A 22,629-nucleotide genomic window follows, 5' to 3' on the forward strand; every position below is an offset into this window, starting at 1 on the left:
TTCATCTAGACCTCATTGAGAAACTGTTCCTGTGGTATTTGGTTACATTGTAACCAAGGTTATGCCGTTATTAATGGCACATGGTATTCAGCCCATCTTGTGGTTAAGGGTAGCAACTCCATTTCCTTTACTGTCACTGTGACCCTTTCCACAAGTTCACACTGTGCTGACTATCAGAAATCTGATAATGATCGTGAAGTAGAAGTCAATTCACACGTCTATGTTTTCAACAATTCAAAGAGCCTGATTTATTTATATCTTACGTATTTAGCCATGAGTTAATAAAACCCTTCCAACATTACACTTGACATTATTTGCATTTTCTTATATTTAAATATCCCAAAAATATACCTTAGGCTAACAATATAGGCTAACTGACATATGTTGCTCTTTATCTATTTACATGAACATATTTATATTGTATTGCAAATTAAATGGGGGTTTATTATGACCTTGCTGTAACTTGCATTTGCATCAAATACATGTTTTTATCGTCTCCCTGGAAAATTAGGCAGTAGTACAATTTGTTCAAAGTATATATTCTCTTTGTTTGCATTGAAATAAAAAAACTTCAGAACAGTCTTAAAATGTAAAGCGAGAAAAGCTACTTCTATATCTCTATGGTTGCTGCGTGCGCGACTATTATTGAGAGCAAGAGTCCTGTAATGCTTATCGAATTTGAAAATCCGAGCTGCACCCAAAGGCGTCATGCACACAGCCCTGCTGTCGGACCCCCTGAAGCCTGAGAGCAACAAGCTACTGGACAACACGCCCCTGCTGCAGCGACACACACTGTGAATTAACGGGAAACACAACAAAAAGAGGCTATCTATCTTCACTAAACCCTGGTGTGGTGAGTATGTTCTTCACCTACGTTACGAAAATGTTGGTTTAGCAATGTGACGCTAAGGTTATCAGGTTAAACTTTGTCCTGCGCATCAACGACGCAGGTGGAGGAATGTTTTTTCTCGAAGGATCATCACCAGGATGCTCGAGCATACACCCCGCCTTGTAAAAGGAGTCAGGGAAGTGTGTCCCAAAGCGTAAAAAGAGGCATATTAGCCTGAGTTATGGCCTGCTGGAGACTAGAGGAAACCTGCTGTGGTCAAAGTCCGTCATCCCCAAGGCATGTGTCATAGAAGAAACCTTCGTAGCGGTAAAGTTATCTGACATTGCCAGTGAACGCATCTGGACGGGAAACTGTCACAGAAGAGCCTTGCTAAATTAGCTCACGTGCTAATTCACCTGTTACCTATGCTATATTATATATTCAGTTTTTTTTGTTCTTAATTTAAAGTCAGAATTCTATGAAAAAGTCAGATATGACTATAAACAAATAATTCTGAGAGTTTCAGGAAAAAAACAAGTATTTTTTTTCCTCTCAATTTACTTTTTCTATGTATTCTGAGATTACAGTCGCATCCCAAATCCTCATGTGGCCCTAATCCTCTTCCGTAGTTTTCAAACATCAAATTGAAAAATAATTATGACATAACTTGACTAGTAGGCTATTAGGTAAACCGCATGCTTCTTCCCTAAGCAACATTCAAGACCATTTCTGTTTGTTTAGCTTTTTTTCTTTTAAGTAACAAAGCTAACATTAGCTAAAATCAGCCACAGGTGGACTAATCAAGTGGACATAAACTATACTTTATCTTAGGGCCTTAGGGTCCAATAGGAACACTTGTTTTGTGGTTCTCACAACAATGACAAAAACAACAGCAGCCTCTACTGTCATATGTAAAGGACTGGAGCTGCTGCATGACTCCATGGACAACAATCACAAAACCTGCACCATTACCTTTGGTGGATTCACTGGGGAGACACCCTGCAGATCAATGTTATGGGTCTAAGTCGTCTAAGTGCTTCCCACCCATGGCCTTTTATTTACAGACATGAAACTGCTCATCTCAATTAAAGATTAAAAGTTTTATGGCCTGTTCAGTGCTATGAATATTTTTACATGTATGGCCATAATAAGAGAAGTTTATATTGTATACCTCGGAGGCTGCAACACTTTACCCATTAGCAACATCTGCTATACATAGTAAATGTATAGCAGATGGAGTTAAAATTCACATCCAACATTTGCAGTGGCATACTTGTAAGAATGATTAATTGTTTTAATAGTCAAACTTAAATGCCCTTTGAGACAGCTATTTGATACTACTGTGTGATCAGCTGGGAGATATGTGCTGTAAAGAGTCCTACAAATGTGAGAAGAAGAGCATTTTAATTTTTGTAGCTTATTTCACTTCACGGTAAACTGTAAATGCTGAGAAAGCAACTTGGTGTTCCTGCTGAGATGTTGCTTTTGTTGTGACATTTGTCAGCCAGATGTATTCTTTTGGCAAACAAACTCCATTAGGGCTGTGCGATTATGGCAAAAATCATAATCACGATTATTTGGGTCAATAATTGATATCACGATTATTTTGAGGATTATTCATTGACCATTTATTGAACTTTAAAACAAATAATATTTTACCAATAAACAAGATCAACAAATATGTTGGAGCGCACTTCCAAAACCATACTAAACATATATTATTAATATGATACATACAAATAAATTAGACCAAAATAAATGAAATCAAACATGTTGCAGTGCACTGTCACAACCTACTGAAAACTCCTTAACATATAGCCAACATTTTGGTTCAACATATTCTACATATTCCACTCAGTTAAACGTTGAAGGCTGGCCAACCGTCATGGTCCAGAAGTAACAGGAAATAAATGTTGAACTACAATTTAAGACCAAATAAAAATGTTTTGGCCACCATGGCAAATGCTGGTAGGGCTGCTCATTTCATCTCTTAAAGATGTTTTGCAAGAAACACCAGCCTGTTTACATGGTCTGGTTTCAGAGATGAGCGCAGGCAGGTGACAATATTGCCACCTGTACTGAAGACTCTCAGCCACGCCCTGACACAGGGGTAACGCCGGCCAATCACAAAGCTTTGATGCATTCAAGTGCATTATTCTGGCACAGGAAGATTATGTTACAGGACATTAACGATAAAACAGAATATTGTTGTTCTATTTTTAGACACATCTCGCGATCGACTGGTTGGGCACCCCTGGGCTAGACCATAGGTCCGTTGTGGTGGCAAAGTAGTCAGCTGAAGCCACATCTCTCTCAACTTCCCCACGGCATTTGTCACATAATACCGAATGAAATAATACCGAGACGGCATCGCGTAACGCTTGTCCAACGTGTTGACAAGTTGCTTAAAGCCCTGGTTGCTAACAGTGCTAACTGGGCACATATCTTTAGCGATGTGAAATGTAATGGCACCTGTAATATCTCTGTGTCTCTGCGAGCTCGTCGCGTAGGCCGTCGCTCTGTACAATGCGTCCTGAATCGATGACTGTGATGATGTTGTGAATGAAGTCGAGCGGCATCTGCTTTTTGTTGTATTATCGCCCGGTCGTATTGCACTTTGTGGTTGTATTTCAGATGATTAAAGAGATTGGTTGTGTTAGTGTGTGGTGCCAACACAACCTGGTAACAAATCCTGCACTGTACTTTCTTTTGCTCCACGTCGGACTCCTGAAAGCCAAAGTACTTCCAAATAGTGGAAATAGTTGTACCCTTCTTTTTAACGAGTTGCTGCTCTTGTTCTGACATCTGCGCTTGCGCTGAACACTCACAACACATATCACTCCTACGTGGCCGAGTGGGCTTTTAGGGAGGGGCGAAAGCGCACCCAGCAAAATAATCGTATTTTGTCAATTATGCTGTTTTCATAATCGTCGCAAGCCATAATCGTAATCGCGATTAAAATACGATTAATTGCACAGCCCTAAACTCCATACACATTTCACGCAGAGCTCTTTAATGACAATACTTGAGATGAGTGTGTTCCCCCCCCCCCCCCCCGCCTGACTCATTTGAATGCTGTAGTTACCTGTCTTTTACAATATATTTATTTTAACTTTGCCCCAGGTAAGACCTAAAGCATTTTGGTTGCTAAAACAAAACTTGAGTAATATATAAAGGATAGAAATTGAGTTGTATTCTGACTTTAGATTTCGGCAATATTAGAAATATTAACACTTCAAATTCATTTTCACATTGTTTTTGGAATACTTTGTTACCAAACAGACAGTTAAACTATTAGTTTGAGATTTACAGTTAATTATGAACCCTTGATGTTTTGGTGTTAAATGGATAATTGTGGTCAGTCTGGAAAATGGCTCATTATTGACCACAATCCTTGCAGAGTCAAACTTCATAAATCTGAGACAATATTTCCAATACATGTTTTTGTTCTTTTCCTGCGCAATATGCTGACTGAAAAGTGTTGTTTAGTGTAAGCTATTCAAGCAAGGATCCAATCTGTTTGCTGTGTAATTGTATATTTCCCATGATCCTCTTGTAACTGCACTTTCAGGATTGAACTGAAGGAAGATGACGGCAGTTTATAAAGATGAAGAGGCGGACTGGCTGACGGTGTGTCTCAAGTACCTGCTCTTTGTTTTCAACTTTCTCTTCTGGGTAAGTAACAGCTGTACATGTAGTACTCACAAACACATAATTTTTTCCTCTATCGACTTGAGTTTACTACCAATGTACTATACTCACACAGCGTGACACAACATTTCAATTAATCCTTGTCTAGGTCTCAGAGTGACTGTAATAGTTACATTACGTTTTTAAATAGATACAGTGATTCCAGCTTTATCACCAGACTAGGGCTGTCCCGAATAAACATTTTCGGGCTCCGGATATTCGGTAGTAATCAGCAGTGAATATTCGGATATTCGGCCCGCGCGGGAGGGGGGAGGGGGGGGGGAATGCGTAGTAATTAGCTGCGAACCGCTTCAGCACGTGTATTTCGGTTTATTCACGGCATTCATTTTGTTATTCTACAGTATTGTTGTTTTATAGTTATTTGTTAATGTATATAACCCAATTTGTGTTCTTTGAAATTGAAAAGGATACTGCATTGTGTGTGTGTTACTTTCGTTGCAGTTGTATCTTAAGTGTAATTTGGCTTGGCTTCCTATTTTGTATGGACATGCTTTTATTTTGAAGGAGAGTTAGCGCTGTTGACAGGAAGTTGTTGTTGCTATGGAAACAACGTGAAGTACATATAAAGACGGAGGAAGTAAACAATAGCCAGGGCTCGCCATTAACGACTGCCCGATGGCCCGGGGCCATCTAGTATTTAGCTCGGGCAATGAAGCCTCACCTGCTGGTTGCCCGATCGGGCAATCTATTATGCCAGTATCATGCAGCTCGCTGATCCAGTAATGAGTGACCCGACAGTAAAACTAAACATATCTATAACTAGTTTAGGTAGTTTGAGAGGTAATTAAAATAGCTACGTGTGATATTCTAACCTGAAGTGTGCGTTTTGTCCGCTCACCGCTGCATGTGATCATGCAGAGCTGCGTGTCGAGTCTCGACTCGTCAGCAGCAGCTGATCTCTCTCTCCCGTCAGATTAGACTTCACTCGCGTTTATGCCCATATCGATCAGATCCAGCTAGTTCTAGCTAATGATATGACTACCTGCTTATTAAAAGACACCTAAACAATAAGTGTCGCTATGCAACTGGGTGAGGCCACAAAGTATAGCGCAGCATTATGCATTTGTTTACATGCCCACCGGAACCCCGAGGCATTACCAACAGATCAACGCACAATCAACCCATACAGGACATCTCTTTCTCCACATTAAGTGTTAGACATTAGAATTGACTATTCTTGTATGTCACATACTCTTCTTGTCTGTCACATAAGTGGCGCAACTGAAGCGGTATTGCGCTAAAGGCAAATTATTTTGACCGGACATTTTGACCGAAGAGATTTAGATTTGCCGGCTAACGGGAACTCTGACGTCTCCATTTTGTGTGCTTCGCGGATGCGCTCGGCTCCTCTCGACTGCTGCTCGGGTCTGCTCGGGTCTGCTCGGTCAGCTTCCGGATGAGGAGGCATTCGTTCGACCAACTTACAATAGATAACATTACAAACATTTTTAACAGGGGCCATAATAGTGTAAATAATGTTTGTTTTGGCAGTTATAACTGAATGTAATGTTTTCTACTTTTTTACATCTGGGAAGGCATTTGCCTTCATCAGATGGAAAGTGTCTTGACCAACAACTTAAGTATTTCTTATAGCTATGCAAGCGAGCAAACACAAACAAGAACAAACAAACAAGTGAAATGAAGAATACAATTGAAATTGTACAATATAATATTGTGGTGGTTCATCTTATAATTCAGTCTAGAGAATGCACCAGACAGCATCTATGACCTGCATCTAAATGTTGCAAATGTTCTAGGGGGAGGCCCCCCAAACCCTTCGTGCGTCATGTCGTCCTTGCGCATTTTTCAGGGCAATCTCTATTGGGCTCAGGGCCATCTGTAAATTAGCTTAGATGGCCCACAGGGCCATCTCCCAAAATCCTTAATGTCATGCACTGATAGCGTTGGCACCCCCCGAAGAGGCACAAGCTCTTACGTTGATATTGGAAATTTCAATAAATTCAATGCGGCTGCCAAAAAAAATGGGGAAAAAAAAACACGAATATTCGAATAACGAAATTGAAACCCGAATAGTACTCCAACGAACGAATATTCGGATATTCGGGTACAGCCCTACACCAGACATGTTTATTGAAAGGGAAATCCAAATGTTTGCTATAATATAGTAAAGATGTTCCTTTAAACATTGCATGCGTAGAGGCATTAGAGGGAAACAGGGAGGGAATAAACCAGAGATCTGAGATCAAAAAGGCTGATCTATGGACTCGGCCCAAAGTGAGTCATAGATTATTAAAGGCTCTGTACGATGGGGAACAGTCTTGCTCTCTGGCACCACACGCAATTTGCTGCAGAAAGCGTGTGCTCTTACAGCTAATGTACAGAGTTTGTTGTGTCGCTTTAAAACGTTCAAAGAAAGGCAAAGAGAGTACCGGGATGAAGAGGGACGGAGGCAGATCAGTCTGTGGTGGAGGTTAAACAGAGGAAAAGGATCAGGCTTTACCCTCATGCTTGGGCTACGCTCTGTCACCTCCTTAAAATTCATCCCTTGAGGAAACAAAATGGCTGACTGCAAATGTCCAGCCTAAGGACTCACTGGGACGTGTTCACCATCATCACATCGAGTCTGCTTGCTTGTTTTACGAGTAATACTGTTGATTGTTTTGGTCTGAAATTGGAAAAAAACGTAAAGTAGTCGGAACATAAAAAGTATTGTTTTTGTATCTTTGCATTCTATGCCATTCATCTGTAAACTTGCCACTGCCTTATTTTCCTGTCTTCTCTATTCCAGATTGCTATACTAGGAAGTGTTCTTTTCTCCCTCTTCCATTTTGCTAATGTTGAGAGTAGTTAAATGAGGGAAGTGTGTTGAATTCTGCACCCAATGGCATTCTCTAGATGTCTGCAGACAGTTCGCCTGAGGCCAGTTGTGGACTGGATGAATTGTGGATTTGGACAGCACTCAGCACTTGCAGACTTCCTGGCAACGTGCCCTAAAGCCTGCAAGGCAGTGAAATCTTGACATTTAGATTTAGCCATTGTCTCCATCTCCTCTTTTGCCCTTGGTACTTTACTTAATTATTACCCTAATATCACATGTTTGGGACATTGCTGGCTTTTATTAGTTTCAACAAAGATCCTTATTCAAAACATCTTTCTCAATATGATGGCTATCCACTTTGATACGGACGCAACACACATGTATTATATTTTCAATTTACACACGGCATCTACGTATTGCACGTCTGTCCGTCCTGGGAGAGGGATCCCTCCTCTGTTGCTCTCCCCGAGGTTTCTCCCATTTTTCCCTTTAAACTGTGGGTTTTCTCTGGAAGTGTTTCCTTGTACGATGTGAGGGTCTAAGGACAGAGGGTGTCGTATTGTCATACTGATATTCTGTACAAACTGTGAAGTCCACTGAGATAAATGTAACATTTGTGATATTGGGCTATATAAATAAACATTGATTGATTGAACATGTTGGATTTATGCATCCCTATTTAAAATGATAAGTATTTGTGTTGAAGAACTGGTTTTGATACTGGAGTTAGATTTGATTTAAAAAGCTAAGTCTTCCTATTTAAAAGCACTTTAAAACAATAGTATTTTGAATGCTTCTGCCCACGTTCGGAGCTCTGGTTGAAAACATTTGATAGTTTTCATTATTCCAAAGAGTAATCCCCCTCAGGCATGTGAGTATCTAAGCGGTACTTCTTGGTTGAGCATGTGTTGTTGTGAGTTTGTGGATCCTGCTTTTGACGGAAATGGACTGGGAGGATTAAGGGGAGAGGCATTTCCTCTCGTTCCGCCTCTCACTGATGAGAGGAACAGATCCTGGACGTCACCCTAAGTCTGTGTTTCAGGATTGTTTGTCAGGAAGTGGTCATTATGCCCTGACTTGACCTTTTAGAGGCCTGCTGTTGCCCTTATGGCTGTTATTCCTTATGTATGGCCTCTTCTGCCTGTTTCTCTTTCTATTTCCTCTGTCCCTTGTAATTCACCCACTGCGCCCTCATGTTGTTGCATTTTGTGACTCATCAAGCATTGAACTCTCTTCCTATTTGTCACTTCCTGACCATCATTGTTCTCACAAGATTGTTTTATTTTCCTTAACCAAAAGCTACACCCAGTTTTATAGTATGTGTTCTTTATATTTATATTTGAGTATTGTTTTAATCCCATCACCTCCTCTTTCCTTTCTCTTCCAGGTGGGAGGAGTAGCTGTTTTAGGTGTGGGAGTCTGGACACTGGTGGAGAAGAGTGATTATTTGAGTCTGCTGGCCTCCAGCACTTTTGCTGTCTCGGCATACATCCTCATTCTGGCCGGCAGCATGGTGGTGGTAACCGGCTTCCTGGGCTGCTGTGCCGTCATCCGGGAGCAGAAGAGCTGTCTGTCCATGGTGAGACCTGGGGACGATGGAATGGGAATTTTTACAGTTTTGCAAACACAAGAGTGCTGGTTTAAAATCTTCAAATTCTTTCATGCCTTTTTAAAACAAAACAAAAGAAGAAGAAAGAAACGTTGCACGTAATGTTTTGCCCTTACAAATGTACAATAGAGTGGCGAAGTCATGCCCATCTACTTCCGGTCCATGGGAACTTATTTCAGAAAAATTATGTATTGAAGTCAATGGAGAGAGAAAACGTATCTTTCGATCCCGTTTGAATTGTGCCACGAATTACACATATGATGTTTGTCAATCTTAAAAAATTATTTCCATGTCAAAAAAGTCACAGTTTGTCTTAAAACTGTTGAAATATAAGACTATGAAAAATACGCAACTAGAATGACTACAAATCCCAGAGTCGTGTAAGTGATGTCACAATTGTTTTCCTCCACTAAGAGATAGCTAAGATCAGCGCCATTATAGTCTATCTATATGGCGCTGGCTAAGATAAGATAAGATAACTTTAACAAGATGCCTGTGTGCTTAGTACCAGGTTGTTATCATACCAGCAATGGGTGTTGCTCGTTCTTTCGCTTCCCGTCTGATGAAAGGACCAGGAGTGGCTGGATCAAGTTAGCTACCTAGCTAGTAGCGAGCACGTTAGTTAGCATTACAGCCTTGTCATTTGTATTATCCTTAATATGAAGTAACATTAAGTAACCCAAAATGTTACACAGTAAGTAGTAGTCATATTTCGTGAAGCCGTTGAAGAGTACTGTCACACCGGTGTGATCATTCTATAATACACCATTTAAGCCCGGGGGAGAAATGCTAACACTACATTAGCATCGGCGATCTTTTCTACTTCATGCTATCTGCACAAATGGTTGACATTAAATATTAAAAAGACCAAGCAGTTCAGAGAGAATCAAAGGAAGGCAGGCAGCTTTGCATGACATTCTCCTGGACGTGTTTCATTGTGGTGATAGTGAGGGGAGTCAATCCCTTGTTTGGCAAGACATTAGTGACGGCCATCTTGGTGACGTGTGTTGTTGTGCAAGAGATGTAGTTCATTGAGAGTTTCACACAAAAAAATGTGTTACTTCACAGTTTTACGACACATTTTTTTGAGTTTTGAGTTGCAACATTATCTTTTAAATTGACAAACATCATATGTGTAATTCGTGGCACAATTCAAACGGGATCGAAAGATAATCTTTCTCTCTCCATTGACTTCAATACATATTTTTTCCGAAATAAGGTCCCATGGAGGTCCACCGGAAGGGGAGGGACTTCGCCACTCTATACAAAGAAAGAATTGTTTGCTCTAAAGGTGCACACTAGACAAGAAGAGAAGATTTGCATCGCTTTATTGTGCAAGTTTCACTGCATCATTTGTCTTTACTAGCGTCATTCATACTAGATGCACTGGCGAGGAGGCGGGGCTTTTCTCCATGTAGACACCAACAACAAAATGAACTTATTATGCCAGGATTGAATTCTAATACACAAATCAAATTGATGCCGAAATAACTATACTGATAAATATGAAGGATTGTGTGCCGCCGCCCAGAGCCAAGATTCGGTGTTTTGTTTTTTTGATTCAACAACGTCAGTGACAACAGGCTGAGATTCTCACTGCTGATTGGCTTTTAATTTATCGCCCAAGTTAAACAAATGTAACTATCGTGAATTAAGTGTGGCCGTGTCTTTTGAGGCGGGGTGATTTTGTCGCTTCGCGTTCGGTTGAACGTACCGTAAGAATTCCAATGTGCAGGTGATAATAAATGTCCCTATTAGCTGCACTGTAACTGAACAGTCTCTAGCAACTTGGTCAAAAGCACTCTTGGTTGGAGACTGAATTCACATATCGCCATGTCCTTTGGAAGATATGACTTCAAATTAATATTAGGACATACAGTAGTATCACATCATACCTTGAGTGATGAATGAAACGTTATCACTATCAGACATTAATGCTCACACTGTCGATCAATTGATGGTCCATGACCTGGGTACTCACACTGAACACGAGAGTCATCTCTATTAGAACAAGTTGGCTGCATCTCTAATGTTGACAAAGATGATGAAGATTAATATATAGACAGGACTGTATTGCAATTAGTATAAAATCAAATAATTACCTTTTTCTTTATTTTCTGCTTAGAACTGATGTAGAAAGGTTGGTGTTTCCTCAAGTTGCACACGTTTGAAATACTGTGCAGCTGTAATATTATTTAAATGATCATGTATGTCAGAATCAGAATATAATAATGGGGACATTTACGTTGTCACAGCAACAGTAAAGAGGCAACATATTAATTATGCATCAAATATTAGAGATAGAAATTACACAAATTACAGTTGTACCCATCCAGGTGGACAACAATAAGTATTTTATAAGTGTAGCATGCAGAAGATTGTGTTACATTTTAAAATAGTTTAGCCAAGAGATAGCAGCCAGTAAACATAATAATTATAAGTGACATTTTACAACAGATGTGTTAAAGTCTGATGGTCCAGTCCATGGTTACATTAAGCTAGCTGGGTGCTCGCCTTCTTGTTAACAAAGCTTTGCCTTCTCTTCCCAACTATGCAACGACATAACATGACGCCCCCCCAACTCCCGCCCTGGACGAAGGTCTGGATGATGACAAATGGCTCTGACAGGGACCTTACTGTCCTCATTATTTCACAGAGACAGGGCCCAGTGGGAGAGAGGTTAATGGTCACTGCTGCAGGACTAATTATAGATCTTTCTATCTGCTGTAATGGATGGAGCTAGAGGAGGGACACAGAGCTTGATGTGTAGAGGATTTGGACTCCGTGGTGCATTTTGGTTTGATGTCAGCTGTATTTATCTACTATTTAGAGCTATGTTTTGGGAGATTAATAAGTATGGGTTAAAGTTTTGTGTGGGCAGCAAGCTCACAGTATTTCTTTTTGACATCTTGTAACCAAGAGTTACCGGGCAGGCTGTGTTTCTGCAGTTCATAATTACTGCAAAGCAGAAGGGAACATTCGCTGAAGTGTCTTACATATTAATTCAGAGAGATTATCGTCTGACAGGTAGTGTAGCATCGCTGCTTTCCAAACTCACACAGGCTGGGTAGTAGCATCTGTGTCTCCATAAGGGTCTCAATGAAGCGGCACCGTTGCTACGGTCCCACTCTGCCACAGTTGGCCCTTATTAGTTGACCCATGTTTGTGTGCGGTAATTAACCATTTTTCAAAAAGTTTGTGATTGTGTTATTTAGTCTGTATATAGTTAGTACTATACAACTTGTATCTGTCATGTTCTGTATTCTCTGTTTTTCAGTACGTACAATTGTGCTTCCAAGCAATTAGAGCCACCACTGTTTGTTTTTTTCTTTGAATATTCTGTGTTTAGCTGATGAGGCACAGACGCTTATTTATGAGGTAATTAAACCATTTTATTCCTTGTTTTCCACAAGAATACGAATGTGTGGTGTTGTGGTGATTCACGTTTTAGATCACCTTAATTTAGTTTCTGCTGCGACGGTGATTTGCAGTTAATTATGATACATCATTAGTGGGTTTCAAGCAGCGTTGACATCTTTAGAAGATACCCTAGAGAAATCTGCTTCCACAGGCTGTCAAATACATTCCTGCTTTGTCTCTTTTTGTGGAGCCTTGCCATCTGTGATAAAAGTGACAGATGCAGAGCCATGACAGTTGATGGACGCTTTTATTGAGCCGTCACGAGTGTGAGCAACTTTCTCAAATGAGTTGGGTCAGTGGAGAAGTGCGGTGATGACTATGAAGCTGACATGCCTGGATCAAGGTGACTTCCTCTGTCAAATGAATTGAATTGCTTCCTTTTGTACTCTCTCCCTGTCCGTCCTGGTTCTCATTCACAGTATTTCTTCTGCCTGCTGGTGATCTTCTTGATTGAACTGGTGGCTGGAGTACTGGCTTATGTCTACTACCAGAGGGTAAGTATTCTTTTATTTTTGGTAGCGGATAGAATACATCAGTTAGGTACTTTTTCTGAAAAAACGTTTGAATCGCTTTTTAGTTTAGTGTGTTACAATGGCTGTTGTAGATCACGTCTTTACTGGGGGGGGGGGGGCGTGCTTGCGCCAGTTTTTGAATGAGAGGGGCACGTTAAATGCTGGACAAGGGAGACAAAGATAGTGTTTAAGATTTCAACTTGAAATGTTTGTTTTAGTAACATCATTTGTGTCAATGACTTAGTGACAAGTTTAGTTTGACCATGAACCTAAATGCAGCTTGGGGTAATAAATACATTATTTATGCAGACAAATGTGTTTTTATTTCTTAATATTGGTTGGTATTTGTTTTAGTAACATCATTTGTTTCAGTAACTTAGTTTAAATATATTTAACTAAAAAAAAACATTCCTGTTATCTTAGTCCCAGGTTACAGCGCAGGATTGTCTGCAACACTATCACACATTGCATTATCATAGATGTAGTCTTTTGGAGGGGGGCCACAGGGGGGGTCCAACCACAGTGTTACAGGGGCAGCACTTACTGCAATAAAGTAAAAGCTCTGCAGTTAGAGAGCAGTTTCTCTTCACCTCTCTATGGCCAAGAGTTAGGAAGCTGAACAGTTGCCATGCAGGCGCATTACATTTGATGATAGCAATGCCATGTGCCTACCAATGAGACTATATGGATACATCCATTTGTTTGATGTGTTTTCTGGGCTCATGTAACCTCCTGTTTTAAGTGAAGTCAGCTAACTTAATTACATTTTTATGTCATTTTTCATCTGTTTGAAAAGCTTTCCCTACATGTTGATGAGCTACTGGGTAATCTACAGGATATCTTTTAGCTTTTGTACTATATGTGTGTGGGATTTCCTGTTTGCCACCTGCGCTGAATTCAGCTCTTAGGATCCTGTTATCTCACACACATCTGGCTGTCAGTCAGCCAGAGCGCCGTGCTCTCTGCAGGCTCAGAGATTTATGATAATGGAAGAGTGTTCAGCACAGGATAGAATCACTGTCAGGATAGAGCTCTCATCCTGTCTATCTGTCTCGTGTTCTTCTTCTGTGTGTGTATCAAAGCACACCAATATGCGCACATCACAGGCTTTTTTGTGATTTTTTTTTTTGTATCTCGTCTGCATCTCTCACAGATGAGTTGCCACTGGTATATCTCGTCCTGATCCACCCACACATCCATCAAGTTTCATCTGCCTTTAAAGTCTTTTTCTCCTGCAAATGTTTGCATTTGATGTGTTTCCTGTGTTATAAATGAAGCTGCTTGTGGTTACAACATTCATTGTGTTTTTCACTGTGTGTGTCTGCTGTCGCTCTCTTTTTTCCTCTTTTCCAGCTGAGTGAGGAGCTGAAGCAGCATCTCAACCAGACTATGACAGATAACTACGCCCAGCCAGGACAGGAGGCTATCACTTTGGCTGTGGACAGACTACAACAGGACGTATGGACTATATTTACACCAGCCTCCAAGGCTTTGTTGGGTTTATGTTAGATTGTATGATGCGCTGTCCTTCAGATAGAATACCGGTATATATGGCGTAGTGGTACTTTGTTATGGATTTGTTTCCCTTGACTCCGTCTGCAGCTACCATACATGAAGTAGTTATAATGATGTAGAGATTTAGCTGGAGGTATTTGTGCTTTTTTAACAGTGTGGGCTATAATCAAATAAACCCTTTTTTTTCTCTCCCTGCAGTTCAAGTGCTGCGGCAGCAACAACTCCAGTGATTGGATGGTGAGTGTGTACGTTTCATCAAAGCAGGCCGGGGACAGGCTGGTGCCCGACAGCTGCTGCAAGACCATCACCCCCCACTGTGGCAACAGAGACCACCCCTCCAACATCTACAAGGTGGAGGTCAGTGGACTGCACATGCTCCTTTTTCAGTCACACTCATGTAGCATCCAAATAGTGACACCAACAGAGAAGCCCTGTAGTTTGAAACATTTATCTGATCAAATGACTGAGCTTTCCAATGCTTATTCATGCTGCCTAAACGTTTTTATACTATTTGATATCAATACCTTCAGTTTCCATCCATGTATCCTTGGGAAAGATACTTGACTCCATGTTGCTCCCGATGGCATGGCTAACACATGTTTGTGAATGCTAGCTAGCAAGTTGCTTTGTATGAATGCGGTGTGAATGATGACTCGTCATCATCATTTATTCACAAGTTTGTTAAATATAATACAACCATAAGTCATAGAGACCTGTGAAATGGGATACCCCAATTTGCCATATGAAGCTTGACAACCCAGACAGTATTTACATACATATCATAAATACATATAGAATTGAGAGAGATTGTGTATTGTTCAGAAACATTACAAAAATATACTCCACAATAACCAAAAACCAGACTAAACTACTCCAACCCTTACTACTAAATGGTCTAAAATGTTGAATTCATCAGTTTAAACATTTGATTAAAAATAATTAAGATAATAAACACAGTCACGTTATATGGGAAATGTATGGTGCATAAAAATGCATTTCAGAGGAAAGTGAACTTGTTAGAAGTGTACAGCCATTCACCGATTCAATCTCTGACATATTTGCTGAACACGTTTCACTTTAAGGAATTTTTAAAGACTGACAAAGACATGTTTATAGTGTTATCAGTGACTCTAAATCCACACTTGATGACCTCTGCAGACCACACTGAAGCTGGTAACTTCAAGTTCGCGCTATTTTCTCTATAAAATCCTTATTCCTAGTTTCATATGTATGCTAGGGTTAAGGTCTTTGATTTAACACATCTACTACGTTATACATTAAACAGGCATTGTGAAAGATATTTCTTTGAGGGGTAGTAAAGACAGGATAAAGCGCTATATAAACACAGTCCATCTACCATGATCCATTCCTCTGTGTTATACTTATGTCAAACTTCGGATTTTTTGTTCCCTGCAGGATGTCTTACTGTTCACTGCAACCATTTGCCAGTTAGCCATGGAGAGCTGCAGACGAAGCAAGCTCTGAAGACTATGCAAGCTGTATGTCTATCTGTGCAATCGTATGCATAATCTAATTTATCATTTTAATTTGCCTCTGCAGGGGGGTTGCATCACGAAGCTGGAGCAGTTTCTGGCCAATCACCTGCTGGTCATCGGCGCTGTGGGAATAGGAGTGGCTTGTCTGCAGGTCAGTGAAATATAATATGTAGTTTAGCAGAATCCTGGGTCTGTGTGATATTAGATATTGCTTTTACCTTTGTCGAATAAACCCAGACAGATGGGTTTTCATTTTCAGTGAAACTTTAGAAAAAACAAACCTGCATTGATTCTTTCCAGTTGTATTCTATGACTGATACGTCCTTGAATATCCACCATTTTTACCGTACATGCAGCTTTAATGAGAAAGATAGAAACTGTTTGAGGCACAGACGCTTATTCATGAGGTCATCAAACCATTGTATTCGTAAAAGGGCACCAGACATCCAAGTCTGTGACAAAGTAATTTCAAAATAAAGACTTCCATTAACTTTTGCCGTGGAGATCAAGCTTTCTGCGTTTTCCATCCCCTGTGATCCGAATGGATTATGCAACACATATAGATGAGGTGTTGGATATATAGAACCTGGAGATATGGATATACATGTGAGCCTGTGTAGTGTGATTTAACACATTTCAATCCAAGTTTTCTTTCCTTTTGTACTGCAGACTTACTGTTGTTCTTGTCTCTGTCAACTTTTCCAGTCTGTCTTCATGTCGGTACACTTTCCTGTCTCTAATAACTGTCAGAAAATAATATAGATCTGTTGAAATGTAGAGTTTGTGTCTCTTTGTGTTGTCATGGTCGTTCCCTCATTATCCCCTGTTGCACTGTGTGTGTGTGTGTGTGTGTGTGTGTGTGTTGTGGTGTGTGTGTGTGTGTGTGTGTGTGTGTGTGTGTGTGTGTGTGTGTGTGTGTGTGTGTGTGTGTGTGTGTGTGTGTGTGTGTGTGTGTGTGTGTGTGTGTGTGTGATGTGTGTGTGTGTGGGTGTGTGTGTGTGTGTGTGTGTGTGTGTGTGTGGTGTGTGTGTGTGTGTGTTGTGTGTGTGTGTGTGTGTGTGTGTGTGTGTGTGTGTGTGTGTGTGTGTGGTGTGTGTGTGTGTGTGTGTGTGTGTGTGTGTGTGTGTGTGTGTGTGTGTGTGTGTGTGTGTGTGTGTGTGTGTGTGTGTGTGTGTGTGTGTGTGTGTGTGTGTGTAGCTGGCCGGGGCAGTGTTGACAGCCTGCTTTATCTATCTGCTGTATAAAGAAGAGGAGGAGGACTTCGGTACTTTGTGATTTAGCTCTAGGGCGACTTTGTGCTTTAATCAACCGGAGAGACAAGGTTTGCAGGCACATTGGGAACCTGACACCTGTCTGCATGTCTGTCCCTGTGTGGCTGCCCGCTCTGTGTTACATGTGAAACTGCTTGGTTACTCAGTGAACATATTCACATTCTAACACGGCCTGTCGCTGAGTGATGCATGCGGCTGCCGCAGCTTGTTGCTCTGCATGTTGTTATTGTCGGATGTTTAAGACGTGATCAAAGTCCAACGCATCATGAGAATGGCTCCATTAATTCAACCTAGCTTCCGCACACTGATTTAGTTTGCAACAGTAATGTTCTGTATTTTGGTACAGTAACGCCTCTTTCATATTATCTGTGCTGCGTGGGAAAAGCAAAAAACGCCTCAATCATTATCATCAGGATTCACTTCATTACTTTAAACGGGGTCTAATAGTGGGGGTGGATTTGGTAAGAGATTTTGAAATAATACTAAATAATTCAGAAATGTACGGTGGTTTGTATCAAGTGATTATGCGGCTTTACTTTCATGGATCGTCTTTTAGAAGCGCTAATGCACCATATTCTTATTTTCTTTGTTATTTATTCGGACACCTCCTAGTGCATTATCATTTGGAAAAGCATTAGTTCTGTTGCTATAGTTACTAGCAATCTAAAATGGGCTATCATGAACATTAAGCTTCTTTAATAGTGATTGTCCAACAGGAAATAAGTGTTTTGCTTGTTTCTTCTCATATCATGCTTCTCGCAGCCAGAATATTGTTTTTCTACATAGCTGACACTCGTAGTGGTAAAACAAAGTCAAGTGTTTCTTAAGAAAGAGTGATGAGTCAATACACCGTGCAGACTCGCTCGATGAGGCTTTCTCAGAGGGCTTTTACAGAGGCAAAGATTGGATCTGGGCTCACTTTAATCTGCTCCTGTTGTTCTTTATCTCTGGACCCTCTATAGTGCTTTAGTACAGTATGGAATACTAGTGCTTATGGAAGTCATATCTTGTGAATCCTTAAATGTTCTGCATGCCTTTGTTTCACAGACCCCAGCATCAGATCATTAGTCTTTAGAGGTCTACAAACCTATTATTGTTTAATAATATTTTTGTATTGTATTACCTTAGGTGTTTTAAATCGGAATGCTTTTTATCCTTGTGACCCCTTATAAAATATAGCTAAAACGAGCTAAATGGTTGCAGTCCAGCAAATTAGCTTTTTATTTTTTTATTATCAGGGATATTTTAAGTATAGTCAAATGTTTCCCAAACTGTTCTGATCATTATTTAATATGGTTTGTAATTGTAAAATTGGTAATATAACATGATGGCTGTGATAATCCTGCTTTCTGATGCAGAATACAACATTATGTAAACAGACCTATTACTGCACATTTCTTCTTTTAGCCAAAGCAACAACACTTTAATTACCAGATCATTTGATTTAAGTTTTGTTTTTGTATGACTTTTGCTGTATTTTTGCCCCCCGCCATTGCTTGTTTTGTATCCGCCTGTGCACACACACGTGTTGCTGCAACAATGGCTGCTTACCTCCTGCCATCGCCACAGCAACCAGCTACATACTCTCCAGCTGTCTCTATCCCCCATCACCTATAACCCTTCTCTGTCCTCACAGCCAATAGCATTCAAGCTCCCGGCAGTCTGCCGTGGTGACACACAGCAGCTTGACCCGACACTTCCTGTTTTCAGGTCTGTGGCATGGTGTTCACCAGCTGCTTATACAGAAGGATCAAGATGGAACCTTACTGAGCACACCAGACCCACAACACAGCAGACCCCCAACACACCATCTTCAGCAAGAAGACAGACAAAAAAAACACCAACCAAAACCTCCAAATCTTGAACTCTGACATAGCGATCTAAGCCAAATGATAGACACTTGCCACTGACCAAAGGGGCTGCTTATTGTTCCGATCCAGGATGATACAACATGACTGAAACCTGATTTGATGTCGGCCAGCTGGAACAACACGTCTGTTTGCATCACTTCCTTGGCTTACATGCACGGGACAAGCTTACTATAGGGCTGTTCTTGACTAAAGGACTTATTTGCTGACTTCAGACAAATCCATTCGTTGATTTGATTTGCAAACTGTTTATCCAAAAATAATTATGCATAACACTTAATCAGTTTGCCTGAGATGTGCTTCTTGAAAAAAAGGGGGAAACAAATATGAATCAACTACAGAAATCCTTGTTGACAAAGACCAAAGCGATACATTAGAATATTAAAAGAAGCCAGCCTTAATACTAACTCTCAATGAATTCTGCTCTGTTGAACTAATGATGAGCTAAAATGAGTTATGTTTTCACTGCGCAGAGATTTATATAATATCAGTGTTATTTTGCTGAGTAATGGCACTGTTTACCCTGGTGTCACTGTTTAGGAAGAAAGGCAATTTCTGGTTGTGTATTCTGTAAACACAATGTGCCTCTTTCACAGGATGGTAAATGATTGTTAATAATGATGTGCCTGAAATATGAATGGGATTCGACAATGCACTGTGATAAACGGCAGCAAATTAAAATCTAGTTTAGTATCTTTATATTTTTAGTTATATCTATATTCTGGAAAATAACTGCACTGCTTTTTTAATGACAGTTATTAAAATAAACATTCTTTAAAATAGCCAAATAAGTGAATAAAATTATGAAAGTATTTATTTTTAAATGGTTGCTCAATCCTTGAATCGATAACCCCATCTAGTGGTTGGCACTTGCCATATACTATACTGTGTGTGATATTTAAAGGGCCATGTCATGCTTTTCCGGTTCTTACCCGTCCCCTTGTGTGTTATGTAGCTTTGTATGCATGTAAACGGTCTGCAGAGTCACAAACCCTCAACGTACACCCTGTAGCGAGTAAAAGTCTAACACAGAAAGGACCTGTCTGTGCTGCCCCAGAACGCCTCGTTGGAGATTTCTCTTTTTCTTCCTGGGTACAGTGACGTGCCCATACCCAAATGGACCAATCCGTGGAGCCGTTACATTACGTCCGCGGAGCCGTTACGTTAAGTCCGTGGATTGGTCCAAATGGATTTGGGAAAATTGCACAGTATAAATCTATTTGAGTAGACCTCAACAATGGAATTATGATCAGTAGAAATGGCCATGACATGGGACCTTTAATGCTACAGTTCAACACATAAAAATGAGCTATTCATCCTTAATGTGTAACGCTAAATATATGTATATGTGACGGAATCCTTTTAACATTAACAAACCATCATTCTGTGAATTTTAGACTTATTTTCATTCTTTCTTTGACACTGCGGTTTCATTCTCTGCAGGGAGAAGCAGACCTTTGTAAGCTAATGAAAGGTTGATTCCCCTCTCTTATCTATCATTTGCCATCCCTTTCCCCCGCTGCTATTACTTAGCACAACCAGTGGCCTTATCCACACTAACCTCAAACATAAAGTGATAAGAAAAAATATACTGTGTATTGAAAAGAGTAATTAAAAATGCACTTTTTGATCCTTATAACAGAAACAAAGTACTCTGTAAAGGGACCTCAATGGTTTTCTGTTATAATCCTTTAACTTGCATATAAAGTCAGCTAATGTCTGTAGATGGTTGTTAATGAGACAATGACCTTGGCATGTGCACCGACTACTGACTGCTATCCAAAAATATTGATATAAAATTCTTAAATAAATGTTTAAATATTCATACATTAAGAATTTGCATTTTTTTTTAATGAAACGGTACGAGATGATCTAGGATGTCATGATTGCTGTTTGTGCTCTAATTGTTGAGATTTTGATCCTGGAGCATTATGGAAAATGAAGTCATTTTTAATTGTCTCATCTGTGGTGAGAATCACAAGTTGTTCATGTCATACTTCCCGCAGTTGGAGTAGCACACCACTAGAGGGAGGCAAAGCTCCTCTAATGGCAGGGGGTTGTAATCATTTGTATCATGTCAAAGACCCTGCTGTGTTTTATTTTAGATCCGACCCCAATGAGCCAGTCTGGTCTCACTTGTATTTCCTAATAGCAGAGGTTTCATAGCTGATTGTCTTGTGTTGTCTGCTTTAAAAGATACATTGTGTCCCCACTGTACCTCACAGAGACTTGCCACATTTGAGCAGAGCATGTTTGATATAATTAGTGTCTTTTGTTCTGATACCACATTGATGATGCCTTTTTGTTACACACTAATCAAATCCTGTTTTCTCTTCATGCATCCTCACTATTCTCGCCACAACTGTTTCGTGTGAATCTTTTTCAATCTGTCTCTTTGCATTCACTCTGTGATCAATACTGTACACACACATGCAGGATAATGTGAGCCGGAGGGAGATCCTGCGTCGAGATTGCTCACATTAGCAGGAAGTGTGTGGGGAAAACAATTGTTACGTGTGGGGTCTCCCACCATTCCACTTTGGAAAATTCTTCTAGTGTTCCCAGGTCAAACCACATTTATTCATTACGCAGAGCTAGTGCAGCGTTGTGTGGTTTTACGCTCTTGTTGAGACGAGGTCTTCGTTTATTAAACACCCTGACATGCACTTATATTGTTTGTGCTGTATTGTTGCCATATGACCTACATATTTGTCATTGAAGTGCCACTTTTCCCATAGCTCCAGATTACTTGCAAGACACGTTGGTTTCAGAGCGATCCATCATTGTCACCATTTTCGGGAAAAGTTTTTGGATGTTCTCCAAAAGTTTGGCTTCATTGACCCCCATAGAGTCTGTCAGTCCCTTTTTCTTCATCAGCTATAGGAGGATGGCTCTCATTTCCTGCCCATGTCACACATACCAAAAAGTGGCACACTCATACTGACAAGATATCACAGTCGGAGGTTGCACACATTAGCATGCGGTTTACACACTTATCCAGAAGAGACCCATGAGGGAGAATTAGAAGCATCTGGAGATCTACCACTCCCATGTGTGGAGGCCTCTCTGCGCCACAATCTCACACCCGCCACCCTCATCACAATGTAGCCGTAGGGGCGGTATTCCAAGCTGAAGAAAGTACCTATGAACACATGTTGCAATATCATTTATCTGTTGCAGAGAACTATAAAACAAGCAACTTATTCAGGAATTAGCAAAAACTGAAATGTATTGATGCCATCTTTGAACTAAACTATAAAGAGACGTTCGCCACGGCTGTTTACTTGAGTGAAAAACACTTTGTTTATCCGCCCTGTGATTCAGATCCCTTCCAAAATGAAATGGTTTCTTCTTTGGCCCATGTTGCATCTTTCTATTAAGTCATGAATATCGTTTTTTTTGTGACCCAGCTGACAAAAACAAAACCAAACGACGTCCTTGGTGAAGATGAAGAAGGCATTGTCTTGTGTACAATTCTGTACATGTCCCTTTGCCTGTGAGCGTGCACTTGATTTATGTCTTTTCTGCGTCTATAAGGCGTTTGTTGAGCTCTCGTAAAAAACGTATTCTGGCAGCTATTGTCTCAACGTGCACCTGTGTTCAATATGTGCAGGAAAAC

At 40.4% G+C, this 22,629-nt stretch overlaps 1 protein-coding gene across 2 annotated transcripts; it reads left to right on the plus strand.

Moving 5' to 3' along the window:
* Nucleotides 1–650: 650 nt before the first annotated feature.
* tspan11 (tetraspanin 11) lies at nucleotides 651–21,367 on the plus strand. 2 transcript variants are annotated; one of them, XM_034218862.1, is made up of 9 exons: nucleotides 651–853; nucleotides 4,401–4,504; nucleotides 8,707–8,898; nucleotides 12,768–12,842; nucleotides 14,214–14,318; nucleotides 14,574–14,732; nucleotides 15,936–16,022; nucleotides 17,069–17,192; nucleotides 18,853–21,367. In XM_034218862.1, exons 2-8 carry the CDS (start codon nucleotides 4,418–4,420, stop codon nucleotides 17,144–17,146), a joined length of 783 nt encoding a protein of 260 aa, XP_034074753.1. In that variant the 5' UTR covers nucleotides 651–853; nucleotides 4,401–4,417; the 3' UTR covers nucleotides 17,147–17,192; nucleotides 18,853–21,367. The 2 variants fall into 2 exon arrangements, with proteins under 2 accessions (XP_034074753.1, XP_034074754.1); XM_034218863.1 differs by lacking the exon at nucleotides 17,069–17,192.
* The last annotated feature ends 1,262 nt before the right edge of the window (nucleotides 21,368–22,629 follow it).

This window comes from Gymnodraco acuticeps, unplaced genomic scaffold (assembly GCF_902827175.1).
Source record: "Gymnodraco acuticeps unplaced genomic scaffold, fGymAcu1.1, whole genome shotgun sequence".
In the NCBI taxonomy this organism is placed as follows: domain Eukaryota; kingdom Metazoa; phylum Chordata; class Actinopteri; order Perciformes; family Bathydraconidae; genus Gymnodraco; species Gymnodraco acuticeps.

Excerpts from the sequence above, each read along its gene's own strand:
- tspan11 (XM_034218862.1), top strand. The coding sequence starts at position 4,418 with ATGACGGCAGTTTATAAAGATGAAGAGGCGGACTGGCTGACGGTGTGT. Across the intron at positions 12,843-14,213 it reads CTTATGTCTACTACCAGAGG|CTGAGTGAGGAGCTGAAGCA; the intron begins GTAAGTATTCTT and ends CCTCTTTTCCAG. Across the intron at positions 16,023-17,068 it reads TAGGAGTGGCTTGTCTGCAG|CTGGCCGGGGCAGTGTTGAC; the intron begins GTCAGTGAAATA and ends GTGTGTGTGTAG.